The sequence below is a fragment of the Crinia signifera genome, chromosome 4, assembly GCF_055691185.1.
Source record: "Crinia signifera chromosome 4, ASM5569118v1, whole genome shotgun sequence".
Taxonomy (NCBI): domain Eukaryota; kingdom Metazoa; phylum Chordata; class Amphibia; order Anura; family Myobatrachidae; genus Crinia; species Crinia signifera.
The window spans coordinates 190,546,510-190,562,602 of NC_139220.1; the positions used below are offsets into that span (position 1 = coordinate 190,546,510).

General features: G+C 39.9%; 1 protein-coding gene across 1 annotated transcript in view; it reads right to left on the reverse strand.

Moving 5' to 3' along the window:
- The window catches only part of IRF5 (interferon regulatory factor 5), a 63,246-nt gene that overhangs the window by 23,055 nt on the left and 24,098 nt on the right, over nt 1-16,093 (reverse strand). The window contains exon 2 of the mRNA XM_083183267.1: nt 6,815-7,065. Coding sequence (XP_083039393.1) covers nt 6,815-6,988 — 174 coding nt within the window. The 5' untranslated portion in view covers nt 6,989-7,065. The remainder of the gene's footprint in view (nt 1-6,814; nt 7,066-16,093) is intronic.

A 16,093-nucleotide genomic window follows, 5' to 3' on the forward strand; every position in this document is an offset into this window, starting at 1 on the left:
ACAAAATAATTATATATTAGTTTAAACCTTAAATCTGCGATAAGCGGTTTCCGGAACAACGATAACACATGGGATTGTTATCCTATGCGTTATCACACGAGTCCTTATCGGCAGAAAAAAAAAACGGTATGTAATTACAATAGTAATAATGTTAATGAGGAGTTTAATCTTTGCTTTAAGAAGCCAAATTAATTAGACCAGATCATAGGGTGGCACATTTGCAGCCTGGGCAATAATCGATAGACTGCACATGAGTATGGATTGTGGCATGCATACATGAGGCCATCCTGCAATAAAAAATTTTTTTTTTTTTTTTTACAAATCTTTTTATTGAAATTTTTGCAGGTTTACACATAAAAAGAAACAACAAACAAGCATCACTGTAGATACATTCTTATCAATGAAATAATCACGAGAAGTAATCCATGGGAGACATTTCAGATCTTACAGATCTAATAGATGGAGCCCCGGCCTACCCCTCCAAGCTAACCCGGTCACCCCTGAACTAACTACCCTTATAACTAATATAAGATCAGTATATAACCAAGTCTCAAACCATGTTCGCCCATGCCCCAGCGCCTTCATCTATATTTTGGTTTGTTTTTATAAAATAAATAGGACTTCAGGATATTAAAACTTTTTATCCTTGACCCTAAAGATCAATTATTCTTTGTGGAGTTTTTACTTTTAATAAAGCTGGAGCACCGGAGAGCACAGCAGTCTCGGTAATTACGACTTACATCCCCCATCGACACTAACGGGACTGATGCCCCTGCTAAAATATACAATTATAATAATTTTAGTTATAGTTATAGCAATTTTTGACATCTAAGTTATATCACAAAGACAGACACAATTGGGAGGGGCGGGGGGGGGGGACCAAGACCAATCTTTCCTCTCTAGAAAGCAACAGAAATCCATTTGAGATACGACTTGCCCCATGAGAGGGTCGGTAAATCTTCAACCTTATAATCTTTTAAGATTTTACAGATATTGCATATAGTCATATATCATTTAACTAACAATGCATTACAGAGTCTTTTCAAACTACCAAGCAGTGTGAGAGTGAAGGGGGGGGGAGGGGACTGGGAACAGTGGACACTTAATTTTTTAGGGTTTTGGGGTTTCCAATGTTTCCTCTTGTGGACTTTGTGGTTCGACTAAAAGCCTTATTCCTGGTCTCAGTTTCCTATCAAAGAACTCCACGATTTTTTGTTTCGATGTCTCATCGAGTGAGGTGATGAGTACCGACCATTTGGCATGGAATGATCTGGTAGATTGAGGTTCATCTGATATCAGTATTCTAATGTCAAAGTATATCAATTGGATGAGCTTTAGTGACAATTCTTGGATAGTAGGAGCAGTTCTTTTAATCCAGTGACATAGGATGAGCTTTTTTGCAAGAGTGAGAACTGTGACCAGAAACGGTATGTATGAGTAGGCTTTGTGGCCTAGGTTCCACTTTTCAAAAGAAAGTAGCAGGCAGGCTTCTATCTGTGGGGTTATTTTAATATTCAGAACAGAATTTAAGTAGCCCACTACTTTATTCCAGAACCTCTGTATCTTGGTGCACCTCCAAAAACAGTGACCATATTTGGCATTCGCCATTGAGCATTTGTAACAAGCCCCCGTTTCCTCTGCCACCATATATTTTCTCTGAGAGGGAGTTATATATATCCTATGTAGAAAGCGAATATGGGTCTCTTGTAGGTAGGATGATGATAGGTATTTTAGATAGGAACAATATTTATCGACTGTGGAATCTGGAATCGGTTTTTTATCAGACGTATCATCAGACCATTTAGTGGATATTTGGTTCGCTTGTAATATGGGGTTGAATTTTGCTTCCACCAGTATTTGGTATAATGGTTTCAATTTGTATTTCTTTGTTTTTCTGGAGTTTACCTGTGCGATGATTTGATTTGTGCCTGTTTCCGTTAATGTCTGCGGTGTGAGGCTTCGAACATAGTGTCTTATCTGAAGATAGTAATAGAAATGAGATTTCGGAATGTCATATTCCTCCCTTATTTGGTCAAAAGCTTTGATTTCTCCTCCTGGGTCAAAGATTTTGCACATCATATCTAGACCTTTAGCTTTCCAGACCCTGGAGATTGGATTGTCCATTGAAGGAGTGAAATTAGGGTTTCCCCATAAAGGCAAAAAAGGTGAGTATTTGGAGTCTCCATGAAGCAATTTGTGAAGAGTGATCCAGTTGATGTAAGTGTCCCTGAAAATAATATTTGACATTATATGAGCCGGAATGTCCTGCTTTTTCATATGGAGAAGTGCCGCAGGTGAAAACGGTGAAAACAAGGCTACTTCTAATTCACAATTTGTATAGACTGAACTCTCCAGCAACCAGTCGCTCGCATATCTAAAAAATATAGTATTCGAATAGAATCTAAAGTCTGGAATTTTCAGACCTCCTTGTGACTTTGGTAGCATGAGTTTCGCAATTTTAATTCTAGGTCTCCGTCCCTTCCATAGGAATTTTGACATTAAGGAGTTAAGGGCTTCTATATCTTTAATTTTCAAGGCTATGGGTAACATTTGGATAGAATACAACATTTTTGGGAAGATTATAGATTTTATTGCTGCTGCCCTTCCTAATAGAGAGAGTGGTAGGGGAGTCCATGTTGTTAGGAGAGTAGACAGTTAAGTAATGGTTTGTGTAAAGTTAGCTTTGTATAAATTATCTATTTTTCTTGTGATATTTAGACCTAAATATTTTATTTGCATATGGGCTATTTTAAATTTATTTATAATTGAGCAGGAAAATAAGTCATGATCGCTAGATCCCAAAGGCATTATTTCCGATTTTTCTATATTTATTTTATATCCCGATTCTTTTCCAAATACATGAATTATGTTCAATATATTAGGGATCGTGGTTTGGGGATTTGAAATAAACAATATCATGTCATCCGCAAATAGAGACAATTTTATTTCCTGTTGGGCTATTTTTATCCCCTGAAATTCGCTGGAGTGCCGAAGTAACATGGCTAGGGGTTCTATCGCAATAGCAAATAAAAGTGGGGACAGGGGGAAACCCTGTCTTGTCCCCTTTTGTAACAGGAAGTAATCTGAAGTGTGTCCATTACATACAATTTGAGATTTTGGATTGCAATATAATAATTTTATGTAATCTATGAATTCGGGGGGGAAATTAAATTTTGCCATTATTTTAAACAGGTGGGGCCAAAGCACAAGGTCAAAGGCCTTTTCTGCATCTAAGGTGAGGAGGTACCCCGGGGGTGTCCTGCCAAGAATATTTTGCAGGTGTTGTATAGCAGAAATTACCTTTCGGACGTTGGTAACCGATTGTCTACCTGCTATGAATCCGGTCTGGTCCGGGTGGATAATTAAGGGCATAAGGGGTTTCATTCTTTCCGTAAGAATTTTTGTTAAGATTTTGTAATCGGAATTTAATAAGGATATTGGCCTATATGATGCGGGTGTTGTCAGATCTCTCCCTGGCTTGGGTAATGTTTTTATGTGTGCCGAATTAAAATGGGCGGGGAGTTTTTCTTGGTGTAACATGTGATTGAGGGCCTTAGTAAGGGGATCTATAATGTGTGGATACATATATTTATAAAAATTGTTGCCGAATCCATCAGGCCCAGGTGCCTTTCCCTTTTTTAAAGATTTAATAGTTTTAGAAACTTCTTCAACAGTAATTGGGGCAGTAAGTTTGTCCTTAGAATCATTATTTAATTTAGGGAATGTTAGGTTAGAATACATGTGTTCAATGTTAGTTAGTGTAGTATCGTCATTTTTATTTTGGTCAGTGGAGTGAGAATAAAGTGTTGAATAGAACTCTCTCATTACTTCAGCTATTTGTTTATTGGAAACAGTGAATGATCCATCTTTCTTTTTTAGAGGGTGTATGACGGCAGAGGGTCTAGTACCATTTAAAATATTAGTGAGCAACTTTCCCGTTTTGTTTCCAAAACGATAATATCTGTAGTCAGTATTTTTCTTATGTTTATGGGCTTTATTATTAAGATATTCGTTATAGTGTGTCTGAATTGTTAGATAATTTTTCCTATTTATTTGTGTGGGGGTTTGGACATATAATGAGTACGCCTGAGTTAGTGATTTTTGTAGTTCAAGGAATGAGCTAGAGATTTTCCTATTTAATTGGGCTACATAAGAGACAATATCCCCCCTTAGGACCGCCTTTGCGGCTAACCAAAAAAGGGACGGGTCCGAGGATGCATGCGACTGGTTGCTGGAGCAGTACATCTCCCACCTTTCCACCACATATTTTTTAAATTCAGAAGAAGTAAGAATATAGTCAGGAAAGCACCATTGCGGAGCTTGAGTTCTCTCTTCTGATATAGTTAGCTTAAACCAGCTAAGGGCATGGTCCGAAACAGAAATCGGTTCTATCTCCGCCTCTGTGACCCTAGAGAATAATGTCTCGGATATTAGTTGATAGTCTATTCTAGACATACTATGGTGGGCCGCTGATAAACAGGTATAGCCCTTGGTCGTGGGATTAAGGTTTCTCCAGATATCCACTAATTTTAACTGGGATGAGAATTGAGGGAACCCCATTCTCGGCAGGGGAGGTGGGCGGGTTTTCCTTTCGGACCTGTCTAAACCAACATCGGAAACCAAGTTCAAGTCACCACAGATTATTAACTCTCCATCAATAAATGGGATAAGATGTTTCAATAAGGTATAAAAGAATTTGTTATTGTATGAAGTTGGGGCATATATGTTGCATAGAATAAAAGTAGAGGAGTAGACTTTAGTATGAGTTATGGTGAATCTACCCTCTGGGTCTGTTATTGTTTTTATAATCTCAACAGGTATTTGTTTTTTGATGAGGGTAGTAACACCTCTGGCTTTCGAATTGAAGGCTGCATAATCTAACAACTTCCATCCCAACATTTGAAGTTTAACATATTCACCCGGGACCAGGTGCGCCTCTTGGATAAAAACCATGTCTAATTTTAATTTGTTACAGTACGTTAGAATTTTCCTTCTTTTTATAGGTGAATTAAAACCCCCTACATTTAGGGTGCCTACTTTAATACTGGCCATATTTTACCTCACAGATATATCGAGGTTGCTTATTATTTTCTGGATTAGATTTATCAGCGCCGCATAGTAATAATTTACATGTCTAACAAACTTTCGGATAGAACTGTAAAGGGAAAACATCCCTTAAATGAATGAGACTTATTAGAGATTAAGCGTGTCCGGAAGGAAACTCCTTTCGGTACCGGGCTTGGATCCTTAAATGAGCCAACTTAAAGAAAGTAATACTTCTGAACAGGGATTCAAATGTTCCTTATGTATGTTATGGGGATATTTGAATCGGGTGTCTGTGATGTCCTCACTTCTGTGTGATTCCACATCTCTGAGAAACTCGGTGGCGTCTGAAGGGACTGAAAAATCGTAAAATTTGTCATTCCTGAAAATCCTCAGTCTTGCTGGATAGATTAAGGCAAATTTAAGCTTCTTCTCAATCAAGCTGGAACAAACAGGTGAAAAAGCTCTACGTGCTTTAGTGACAGAAGCAGAGAAATCTTGGAATAACCTTAAATTGTTGCCTTCCCATTTAATAACTGGCATTTTTCTGGAGGCTTTCCATAAAGTCAGTTTATGTATGTAGCTTAGGGTCTTGAATATTGTGACCCTCGGGCGTGGGTCATTTGGTTTGGGGTTTGGGCCGATTCTGTGCACCCTCTCAACTATCATGTTTTCACATTCTTTTTGTATGCCGAGAATCTGCGGCAGTGTGAGTGTCACAAACTTCTCCAGGGCAACGCCCTTAATGGTTTCCGGTAACCCCACCAGCCTTATATTATTTCTTCTGGAGTTATTTTCCAACTCCTCCATTTTATTTATTAATGTGTAGTTTTCTTTTTCTAATCTTTTGATTTCCCCCTGTGATGAAGCTAAATTATGTGCCAGTGCTCCGATCCTATTCTCAGCAGTGTCCATACGCACTGTGAGGTGCTGGGAGATGTCACTCACCGCTTTCGCTAGGAGGGGGGCCATCGTGGCAGTAATCGCATCCACCATGTCGTCGTATGTAAGAGGGCCCGTCTGTCTGGATTGCAGGGTGCTCAGATCATCTCCCTGTGTCCCCACAGAGCCTCTCCTTACTGCCGGGTTGTGAGGTGCGTCTCCGGTGGGCGCCGCCATGTCCTGTGACGGACCTCGTTTCACCTGCCTCCCCTGTTGTTGCTGGGAGCGTGGCGGCTGCGGCGCTGGTGCTGCCCGATCCATCTCCTAGTTCCTCCCTGTCCAGTTAGCTAGAACTGGGGCTCTTGGAGGCTATTTTCGCCTTGCAAATTATTAATTCAGCCGGTGACCGAGCGGAGCTGCGGGGCTAGGGTGCACTCCCCATGCAATCCGGAACCGGAAGTCGCTTTTTGTTTTTATTGCTGGCCATTTGCATGTTGATGGCCTTTGTGAGCGTCACCCAGCCTTTTTTTTGGGAGGTTCTCAGTGAAAATGCAGGCATGCCGAGGCATTTGAGGGGAAGGTGTGTGACATCAGCTCTGGCCCTGATCCAACTGCTTCTATCACAGCTGCCAAGTCCTGGGCTATGCACAGACTGCACACAGTGGAAAAATCATTCATTCAATCGATAGTGAGTTGTGAATGGATTTGCAGCTAATCGCCAAATCAGCTAATTTGTGCAAGCAAATCACAGGCCTGCACTGGGCTGGATTTTACTCAGACTAGGAATTAAAATTTATGTACATTTTAATTACAATTGGATATGTTCATGTAATTATTCATTAAAAAGAACATGATTGAAGGTGATACTACCTTCCAGCACTGTGCCCACCTTAAATATGGTGTTATCGTCCTCCTGTACAGGTATATGTCGGGTTGCGTGACGCCACGGGATACGGAATAACTTGCGATCCTGATCTTCCCAATGCAGCCCTGAGTAAATCCCACTGTCCACTTGTGCCACCAGCCATGGCTTAAGACGAATACGCCGGGGATGAGGATTCATGTCCACGTGCCTCACAGTTGGAGATTAAGATACCAGGATGACAAGGAGATAGAATAAGTACATCATCATATTGTGTCCTGGAAAACAGAGGCACAAAAGTGGACCATTATTTGTAAGCAGTTATGCTTATTTACATCAAAAGTATATAGTCTGACTTTCACAGTTTTCACTATACAAGAACAATGACAGTGTGCATTGCAATGCTATTAAAGAAACCATTTAATTCAGTTTTGTATGTAACGTAACCAGAGGCAGCATGAGTGGAAAAATGTTTCTTAATCAACACTGTAGGAATGTTTTCTCACTTAGTAATACTTCAGCTTTAATATTACACCACTTAGTGTCCTATAGGGCCTGTGTTGCTCAATCCCACACTGGGTGATGCCAGGCAATATTTCAGAGTGCCCTGCTTCTCTAAATAGAACAAGTTCTGCATGCAGTAATCATTGTACGTAATGGCCCCATAAAGTAAGGATGTCAAAATGCAAAGTGAACGAACAATAGAACAATCTAAATCAAAACAATTTTTGGTGTGAACATCCTTTGCCTTCAAATCATTATCAATTTTTCTAGGTACCCATGCACACATTTTTTTAAGGAATGTGAAAGGAAGGTTGTTCCAAACATCTTGGGAGGACTAACCACAGATCTGTGGATGTAGGCTAGTTTAAATCCTTCGGTCACTTCATATAATTCCAAACAGACTCAATGATGTTGAGAACAGGGCTTGTTATTTTTTACGCCAAATATACATTGGCTGTATGTTTGGGGTTGTTTTCCTGGTGAAGAAAACATTTTGGAGCCAATCAGATGTCTCCCTGATAGTAATGCATGATGGATAAGTACTTGCCTGTATTTCTCAGAATGGGGTACACCAATAAACCGGATTAAATCCCCGATTCCATTTGCTGAAATGCCTCCATCATCCTTTACTGCTACAGCCAAATATTTCAACTCCTCAATCCTGTTAGGTGGAATGCATCGCCATCTTCCTTTTGCTAATTGGAGCATGTGTCATAGCGGCGAAATGCCGTGATTGAAGGTCACACGCTTCCTATCCGGTGGAACACACTGGCATCTTGTGCACGCCTGCTGGAGCATGCGCAGTAATGGCAAAATGCCACGAATTAAGGAACTTGATACAGCTGCTTATAATGAGAAGAGGGGTTTAAAAACCCTTTCAGGAGAGCTACAGTCATGCTTCAGAGGAAGGATCAACTAGGATCCGAAATGCATTAAGCATGGCTCTGCTTTGCATCACCCATCCACCCGCTGTCAAACTAATCATCAGGAGGTCCTTGACGCTGTTATCCGGAATCCGCAGGACTTATTCCATCAATGAGACTTGGAGGTGTGAGCGGCATTGCCTGGGTTACTTTGTTTTTATGCTGTCAATATTGTCCTCTTTTGTGAGTGCATTTTATTAAATTCATATCATGCTTTTTAAATGATCTGCACTATTGCCTTTTTCCTTGGTCTCCCATTCCTATGAATGTGGAGTCTCTTTCAGATTGTGACTGAAAAAGGATTCATTTTGATTGACCGTTTTGGAACTTGCTCATCCAAAAAAATAAAAATAGGACAGAATATTTCCCTTTTATTCGCACCGGTCTTGGGTATCTTTTAGCGCTTTGGTGGATTTTACTATTATGTTTTCATGCATAGCTGAGTCACCTCACCTGGTTTCCACATGGATCGCACTGGGTTCTTTCAGCTCTGAACTGAAAACACTGCTGGACATCTTCCAATTTATTCCATCTAATACACTAAGGGCCTGATTCTGGTTGACTTGCTAAGCAGTGTAACTTTGCTGCTTAACAAGCCAACTAACGCCGCCCACCAGGTGAGTGAATGCCCCCCCCCCCCCCCGCTGCCATGTGCAAATTCCTGGCGCATTGCGAATTCATGTTTTGCATGTACATTCATTCACAAGGGTGTGTACGGGGGCAAAATCATTCGATGGTTGCCAGACATTAAATGATTTTTCCCGTTTGCAAATAGAAGTCAGTCTTGATTGACCTATATATGCACCATCCGGTCCGAGAATAGGGTGGGCAGCTGACGTCAGCCGTCTGCCAGCGTTCACATGGGGATGCCAAGTGTTTTCCTGGGCGCACCCAGCATTTTTGTGGGCATGCCCAGGAAACACGGAGTGTCCCCATGTGAACGCCCTCTGCTGCCTTGATCTGGCCCTCCACATTCGAACGCCTCAGCAATTATGCAAGTCGTCGAAGGCGTCCACTCAGCAGCCCTGAACATGAGAATATGTGCATGTGCAGAGCGCAAACATCGGTCCCCATTGCAAATGACCTCCTCGGTTTCCTTGGTTGACCACTTATGGTCATGAATGCTGTCCATTACTTTGGTGCTTCTTCAAAAGACCTTTAACAGCACATCTTGAAACCCCGTCTGTTTTTAAATCTTTGCCTGGGAGAGACTTTGCAAATACATTATAATGGGCCTTGTTGTGGTGCTCAGTCTTGTCATTGTTGAGGAATTGCGACATGCAATGGTCTTCCACAGACTCGCCTTTATAGCAGCGTTTGGCTGTTCCTCACTTATTTTTAAGCCTGCTATACAGCATTTTATGTTTCAGTTAATGTGTTTTATTCTAATGATCATGCTCACCTGTTTGGTATGATTGGTTAATCCCTGACTTTGTGCAGGTGTACCTGAATTAATTGATTCTGTCTTAAGGCAAGAGTAGTCACACCAACTATTGATTTGATTTATCTTCTGTTCATTCACTTTGCATTTTATCAATTGATAGAAATAAACTCTTTACACCTCTATTTTTGAAAGCACTCTTACTCTGCAACATTTGTTCCCACACTTGTATATTACATATCTCAATGATTGCACATCCTGATGAAAAGATCGGAGGGGTCTTGAAATGTTCACCACTGTGGGCGGTATTCAATGAGGCTGATTCGCCAGGTTTTTATGGCGAGTTTGTGCTGTAAGGCGAATTTCTGACTAAAACGGTGAATCACCCTATTCAATGACCAGATGGCGAATACATTTCAAGGTTTTTTTCGCCATGATTCACCAAGTAGCAATCGCTATCTTTTTATGGTGAAGTGGAAGGTGAACTTTTAAAATAAAGTGTTTTGTTTTTTACAATTGGAGTAAAAAAATCTGGAATTTTATTCTGAGGAGGGGCATGTTATTTTTATTCATGTGCTGTAAGCACATGAATATATATTTAATTAAATAATAATAATAATAATAATAATAATAATAATAATAATAATAATAATAATAATAATAATAATAATAATAATAATAATAATAATAATAATAATAATAATAATAATAATAATAATAATAATAATAATAATAATAATAATATATATATATATATATATATATATATATATATATATATATATATATATATATATATATATATATATATATATATATATATATATATATATATATATATATATATATATATAAAGAGCAGCAGACCGGCACACTCACTGGCTCAGACGCTAGGATTCTGCTTTGCTGGGTGCCCCCACTGGAATCATGGAATAAACAACAGCTTGGAGGTGCGGCACTCCCCGCAAATTAACAGGACATGAAGCGGTTTAAAGGCAACGTTTCAATGTCTTTATTACGACATTTTCATCATGAAAATGTCGTAATAAAGACATTGAAACGTTGCCTTTAAACCGCTTCATGTCCTGTTAATTTGCGGGGAGTGCCGCACCTCCAAGCTGTTGTTTATATATATATATATATATATATATATATATATATATATATATATATATATATATATTTTATTTTTTTTTTTACACAGAGCAGCCGGCTCTAATGAGCCGAGCCGCTCATTAGATATTCATATATTCACTTCACCCGATCATTACATATTCATGATCGGGTGTAGTGAATATACGCGGTCCCCTGCTGGCACCCCCGGGGGGCAGCCTGTGCTGCCTGGCACCCGGGGAGCCCACCTCCCCCCCACAAACGTTCTGGGGCAGGCAGGGAGACTTCCCATCTCCCTGCCTGCCACCGTCCTCAGACTCCCTGCGGCGTTCGTCGCAGGAGCTCAAATTCGCCGGTCAGGGGCAGCGAGCCCCTGACTCGTTGAATACCGGAGCCGGCGAGGCTCCGGAACGCGGTGACCAGTGGCGAATGTGCAGCGAATCCTAAACAGGATTCGCTGCACATCGCCAAAATCCACATTGAATACCGCCCTATGGATCAATTCTGCATCTGATTTACGAGTTTAGTGAGTGCAGTCTCATCCTTATATTTTATGAGGAGTCTGTATATAATAGATAGAGATATATATATATATAACAGTGATGCCAGCAGCACCCTGGCATTTAATATTAAGCAAGACTGAGTGCTTGCACACATGCAAGTATTTTACACATTTTTAAGTTTAGGTTCATTGCGAAACTACCAGGGTGATCTAGGGGATTCCCATGCAGCTGCACTAACATGCAAATGATGCTAGCAGAACAGTCCCAGTTATGATACAGGCCAGATTTTACACTGGTAACACTGCATACCACAAGCAATTAACAGAAGACCAAAAGCAAAGCAAAAAAAAAAAAAAAGGGTAAATCTCGTTTTTAGAGAGAGAATCTCAAAGGAATGTTTACACCATAAAACTAAATTGATTAAGAAATGGCACTTTGTTGGCTTCAGAGTAGGGATAACTGATTTAGAAAATCAGCTTAGTTATATATTCCCCTGCAGAGGGCTATTTAATAAACTGGTAATTTTTTTCTGCAGCCAGTTAACTCAATGGTTTTGGTCGATGTGTACCACTGATTTTCTCAATGGACCTGGGAGATGGCTCTTCAATAACTAGATTAACCCTAGTGGTAGGGTTGTAGTAAAAATAAATATTTGTAGTCTGCATATAAACATTGGTATTTTGGCTTAGTAGTAATAAAACTTATAGTTTAGATTTTTTCTATGTAAAAATAAGTCTGAAGGGACTTATTTTACATAGAAAAAACTCAAAAAATATAACTTTTATTACTATAAAGGAGTGGGTTTGTGGGAGCCGCACAAGGTTATGCCCACTTCATGCGGAGAGGGTCAAGTGAGACCCTCTTACCATGCTAGTGGGTTTCGGCCTGGGTCGCCTAAGACCAGCTGTAGTGGACGTTTGGTACCCTGGTATGGGAGAAAGTGTCCGTTCTTGCTGGTGGTGCTCCCCTGAGTCCATAATAATTGCAAAAAAAGGAAGGAGAGGGAAAGTGGACTCTTTTTGTGGGGCACTCTTTGAGATATGAATTATTAAAACTTAACTTTTATTGACTTTATTCCATAAGATATTCTTGGACTGACACATAGGTGGATGTCCAACAAACAATGAAGACAGGTACAAACAAAACATACATAGATTGCAGTGAGCTTGGCAAAAAATATGCTATGCAATGCGAATCTTGCAAACGTGTATAGGACTCCGTTTGCAAGACTCGGTGAAAGCAGCAGGTCTTCCCCGTCTTGCTGAAAGGTCACCTTAACCTTAGATAGAACAACATAGAAACAGTGTTACCTAAACAGTAACTATATGGTACAATTGTCTTGTTTTGCAAAAAGTGAATGGACACAAAGCGAACTTTGACACAATCAACTGTTAAGTAGCTCTTTTTTTGGACACAATCGCTGGCAAACCTATTTATAATCTTCCAGTGCCAACTGAGACAATCTGACACAAATTGACATTACTCATGTATTCTTAAAATTGATCCAATTAATGGTGTGTACGGCGCAAGTTGGCGCAATCTACTGTTGAATCAATCTGACCAAACTAGGTGACGTATTGTATTGTTGAACCAATCTGACCTACTATCTGACATATATTTCATATTTGTATTTCATGACTGTTGAATCCTCTGAGTTGAGTCAGACGACAAATCTCCTCAAACCAGCAGTGATTTTGAGTTTGATTTTGTACACCCATTTTTGACCATTGAATACATTTGGATGCAACCTGTCTTTATCTTTTGTACCACTCTCTCTGACCTTTGGCAGCACTGATTTTTGTGCTACCGAGGACGTTAATGTTTGTGTCTGCATAGAGCTTAAGAGTGAATTAATCCACTGTACAACTCTTGTCCAATTTGATTGGTGTCAGTATGTGGCCATCATACCTGTATAGAACCACAATTCAGACAATTCACTGTTTATCCTCTTTTTATTCTCTGCCTAGCCAAAATATTGTGTCAGCCATCTGAGATACAGTAATTGATACACAAATCAAAATATTAGCACAAGTCACTGTCCAAACCCTCTGTCTCACACAGAGTTATTGGTAGCATAATTAAAACGGGGGCATAATATACTACATATGTCATTTGAACATTTGTCATTTGAACATAATTTTTGTTCACTCGCAATCCACGTTTAAGATTAAATATTAATACCTGTCCTAGGTGTCTTTAATACACCGCAGTCAAACAAGGGAACACCACCCTTTTACCATTACATTTCCCTTCAAACGATCCCTAGTCAAAAGAGCTAATTGCCAGACTAGGCACATCCTTATAATTTGAGTTCTAGTGAACAAAACCCTATATTCAAATTTATTGAACCCCACGAGTTAGTTCCACTTTACTAGAACTCATCCTTTTTCATTCCTGTTTGCATAGCATATTTTTTGCCAAGCTCACTGCAATCTATGTATGTTTTGTTTGTACCTGTCTTCATTGTTTGTTGGACATCCACCTATGTGTCAGTCCAAGAATATCTTATGGAATAAAGTCAATAAAAGTTAAGTTTTAATAATTCATATCTCAAAGAGTGCCCCACAAAAAGAGTCCACTTTCCCTCTCCTTCCTTTTTTTTGCAACTGTTATTACTACTAAGCCAAAATACCAATGTTCCACTTACTGTGGAAGAAGCAAGGACAAACTTCCTTTTTTTAGGGAAAAAGGAAGTTTGTCCTTGCGTCTCCCACGATAAGTAATTATCTTTATAAACAAGATTACTACATTTTATTTGTAAGGCGCCACAAGTTTGCAGCAATGTACTTATGCCTCCCAAGCACCCTGCACGCTATACAGAGGAAATTGACCATGCCACAACGTCACACCTCCCTGCCCTTAGTGTTTTTTTTTTTTTTAATCTAACTAGGTATCAATGCTGTTACAAATCCTATTACATCTTCAAAAGTGCACTTCCCTTTACAGGTGTAATATGTAAATCAGTGCATTGAATAAATGACAAGACCCATGACTTATACCATCAGTACTGTACTAGGCCTGCTGTACTTAAACCACTGACTACATCACTCTACAGTGAGGCCACTATACTTGTCTGTTAGGCCACATTATGGGTTGCATTTAGGAAACTCTTGAAAAGTACCTTTCCCGTGTTTTTATTTTTTGTGTTGTGTTCTTAAAAAATGTTTACAAGCAGCAATTTCAGTGGAGGTACACGGGATGTCCCAAACATTGATTTGTGTTTGTACAAGAAATTAATGTTTTTATAGTTTATACAATATTTTATTTTGTAATATGTTGTTTGATATTAAGTAGTGTGTAATCTTGCTGCTTGTACTTGCCTACTGTGAATGATAGTATTCGCTCTATGTTAGCATTACTGCCTCACGGCACTGAGGTCATGGGTTCGATTCCCACCATGGCCCTAACTGTGTGGAGTTTGTATGTTCTCCCCATGCTTGTGTGCAATAACTGGTAGGTTTTTTGGCTCCTAACAAAAATTAACCCAAGAATGAATGTGTGTGCGTGTACATGTGGCAGGGAATTTAGATTGTAAGCTCCACTGGGGCAGGGGCGGATGTGAATGTACAAATATTCTCTGTAAAGTGTGGCAGAATGTGTGTGCGCTATATAAGAAACTGTTAAAAAATAAATAAATAGGTTCAGAATGCAGATTGTGAGGAGAGCACACTTTAATGCTGTTGGGCCCAAATTTTATATATATATATATATATATATATATATATATATATATATATATATATATATATATATATATATATATATATATATATATATATATATATATAAAATCACTGAGGGATATTGAGATACCCAAAGGTAGTTATTGTGTTCAGGACATCCACCCTGTAGTCCTACGAGTTCCAGTTTATTTGATTCAGCTCGGTTGATCTGGATACTAACTGTCCATCGCACCCAAAGTTGACCATTGAATTGAATTGTTGTATCCCCTGGAGATATACCCCCACTTCACAATCAAGATATAGTGGGATTAGTTGAAATAACCAATCTCGGTACAACATGTCTCAGATTCATTACCTATTGTCTGAACCCCTGATGAAGTATTTTGGTACTTGTGGAGTATCCCACGACCTTCATCGTATGCTGATCGTATGCTAAAAAAATCGCATTGCATGCGATGGCACCCGATTTTGCACTGAAATGCATCAAAATGCATTGAAATGTGTATTAAACTTGTGAAATGCCCCCAAATGCCATTTTTCATAGTGCACCATCCCCACTATCAATGTCAACCCGAAGCGTGGCGAGCACAGCGAGCCCGCGAGGGGCGGCGGTACGCGTCCTACGACCTTTTCATACCCCCACTATCCACGTCGGCGTGGAGTTGAGAATAGAAAGTGTGGCGAGTGCAGCGAGCCCCGCGAGGGGACGCGCATACCTTCACAGCTATACGCGTCCCCTCGCGGGCTTCACAGGTATCCACGTGCGCTCGCCACGCTTCGGGCTCGCCACACTTTCTATTCTCAACTCCACGCCGACGTGGATAGTGGGGGTATGAAAAGGTCGTAGGACGCGTACCGCCGCCGCTCGCCACGCTTCGGGTTGACATTGATAGTGGGGGTGGTGCACTATGAAAAATGGCATTTGGGGGCATTTCACAACTTTAATACACATTTCAATGCATTTTGATGCATTTCAGTGCAAAATCGGGTGCCATCGCATCGGATGCCATCGTATCGCATACGATTTTTGAGCAAAAATGCTCAAAAATCGGTAAAAATCGTATCGCATCGTATGCCATTACATATGGCATACGATGCCATACGATGGGAGCCGTGATACTCCACAAGTACCAGTATTTTTAATAGATAGATAGATATAGGGTGAATCTTTAAGAAGCGGAGAATAGGATGTTAAGCCT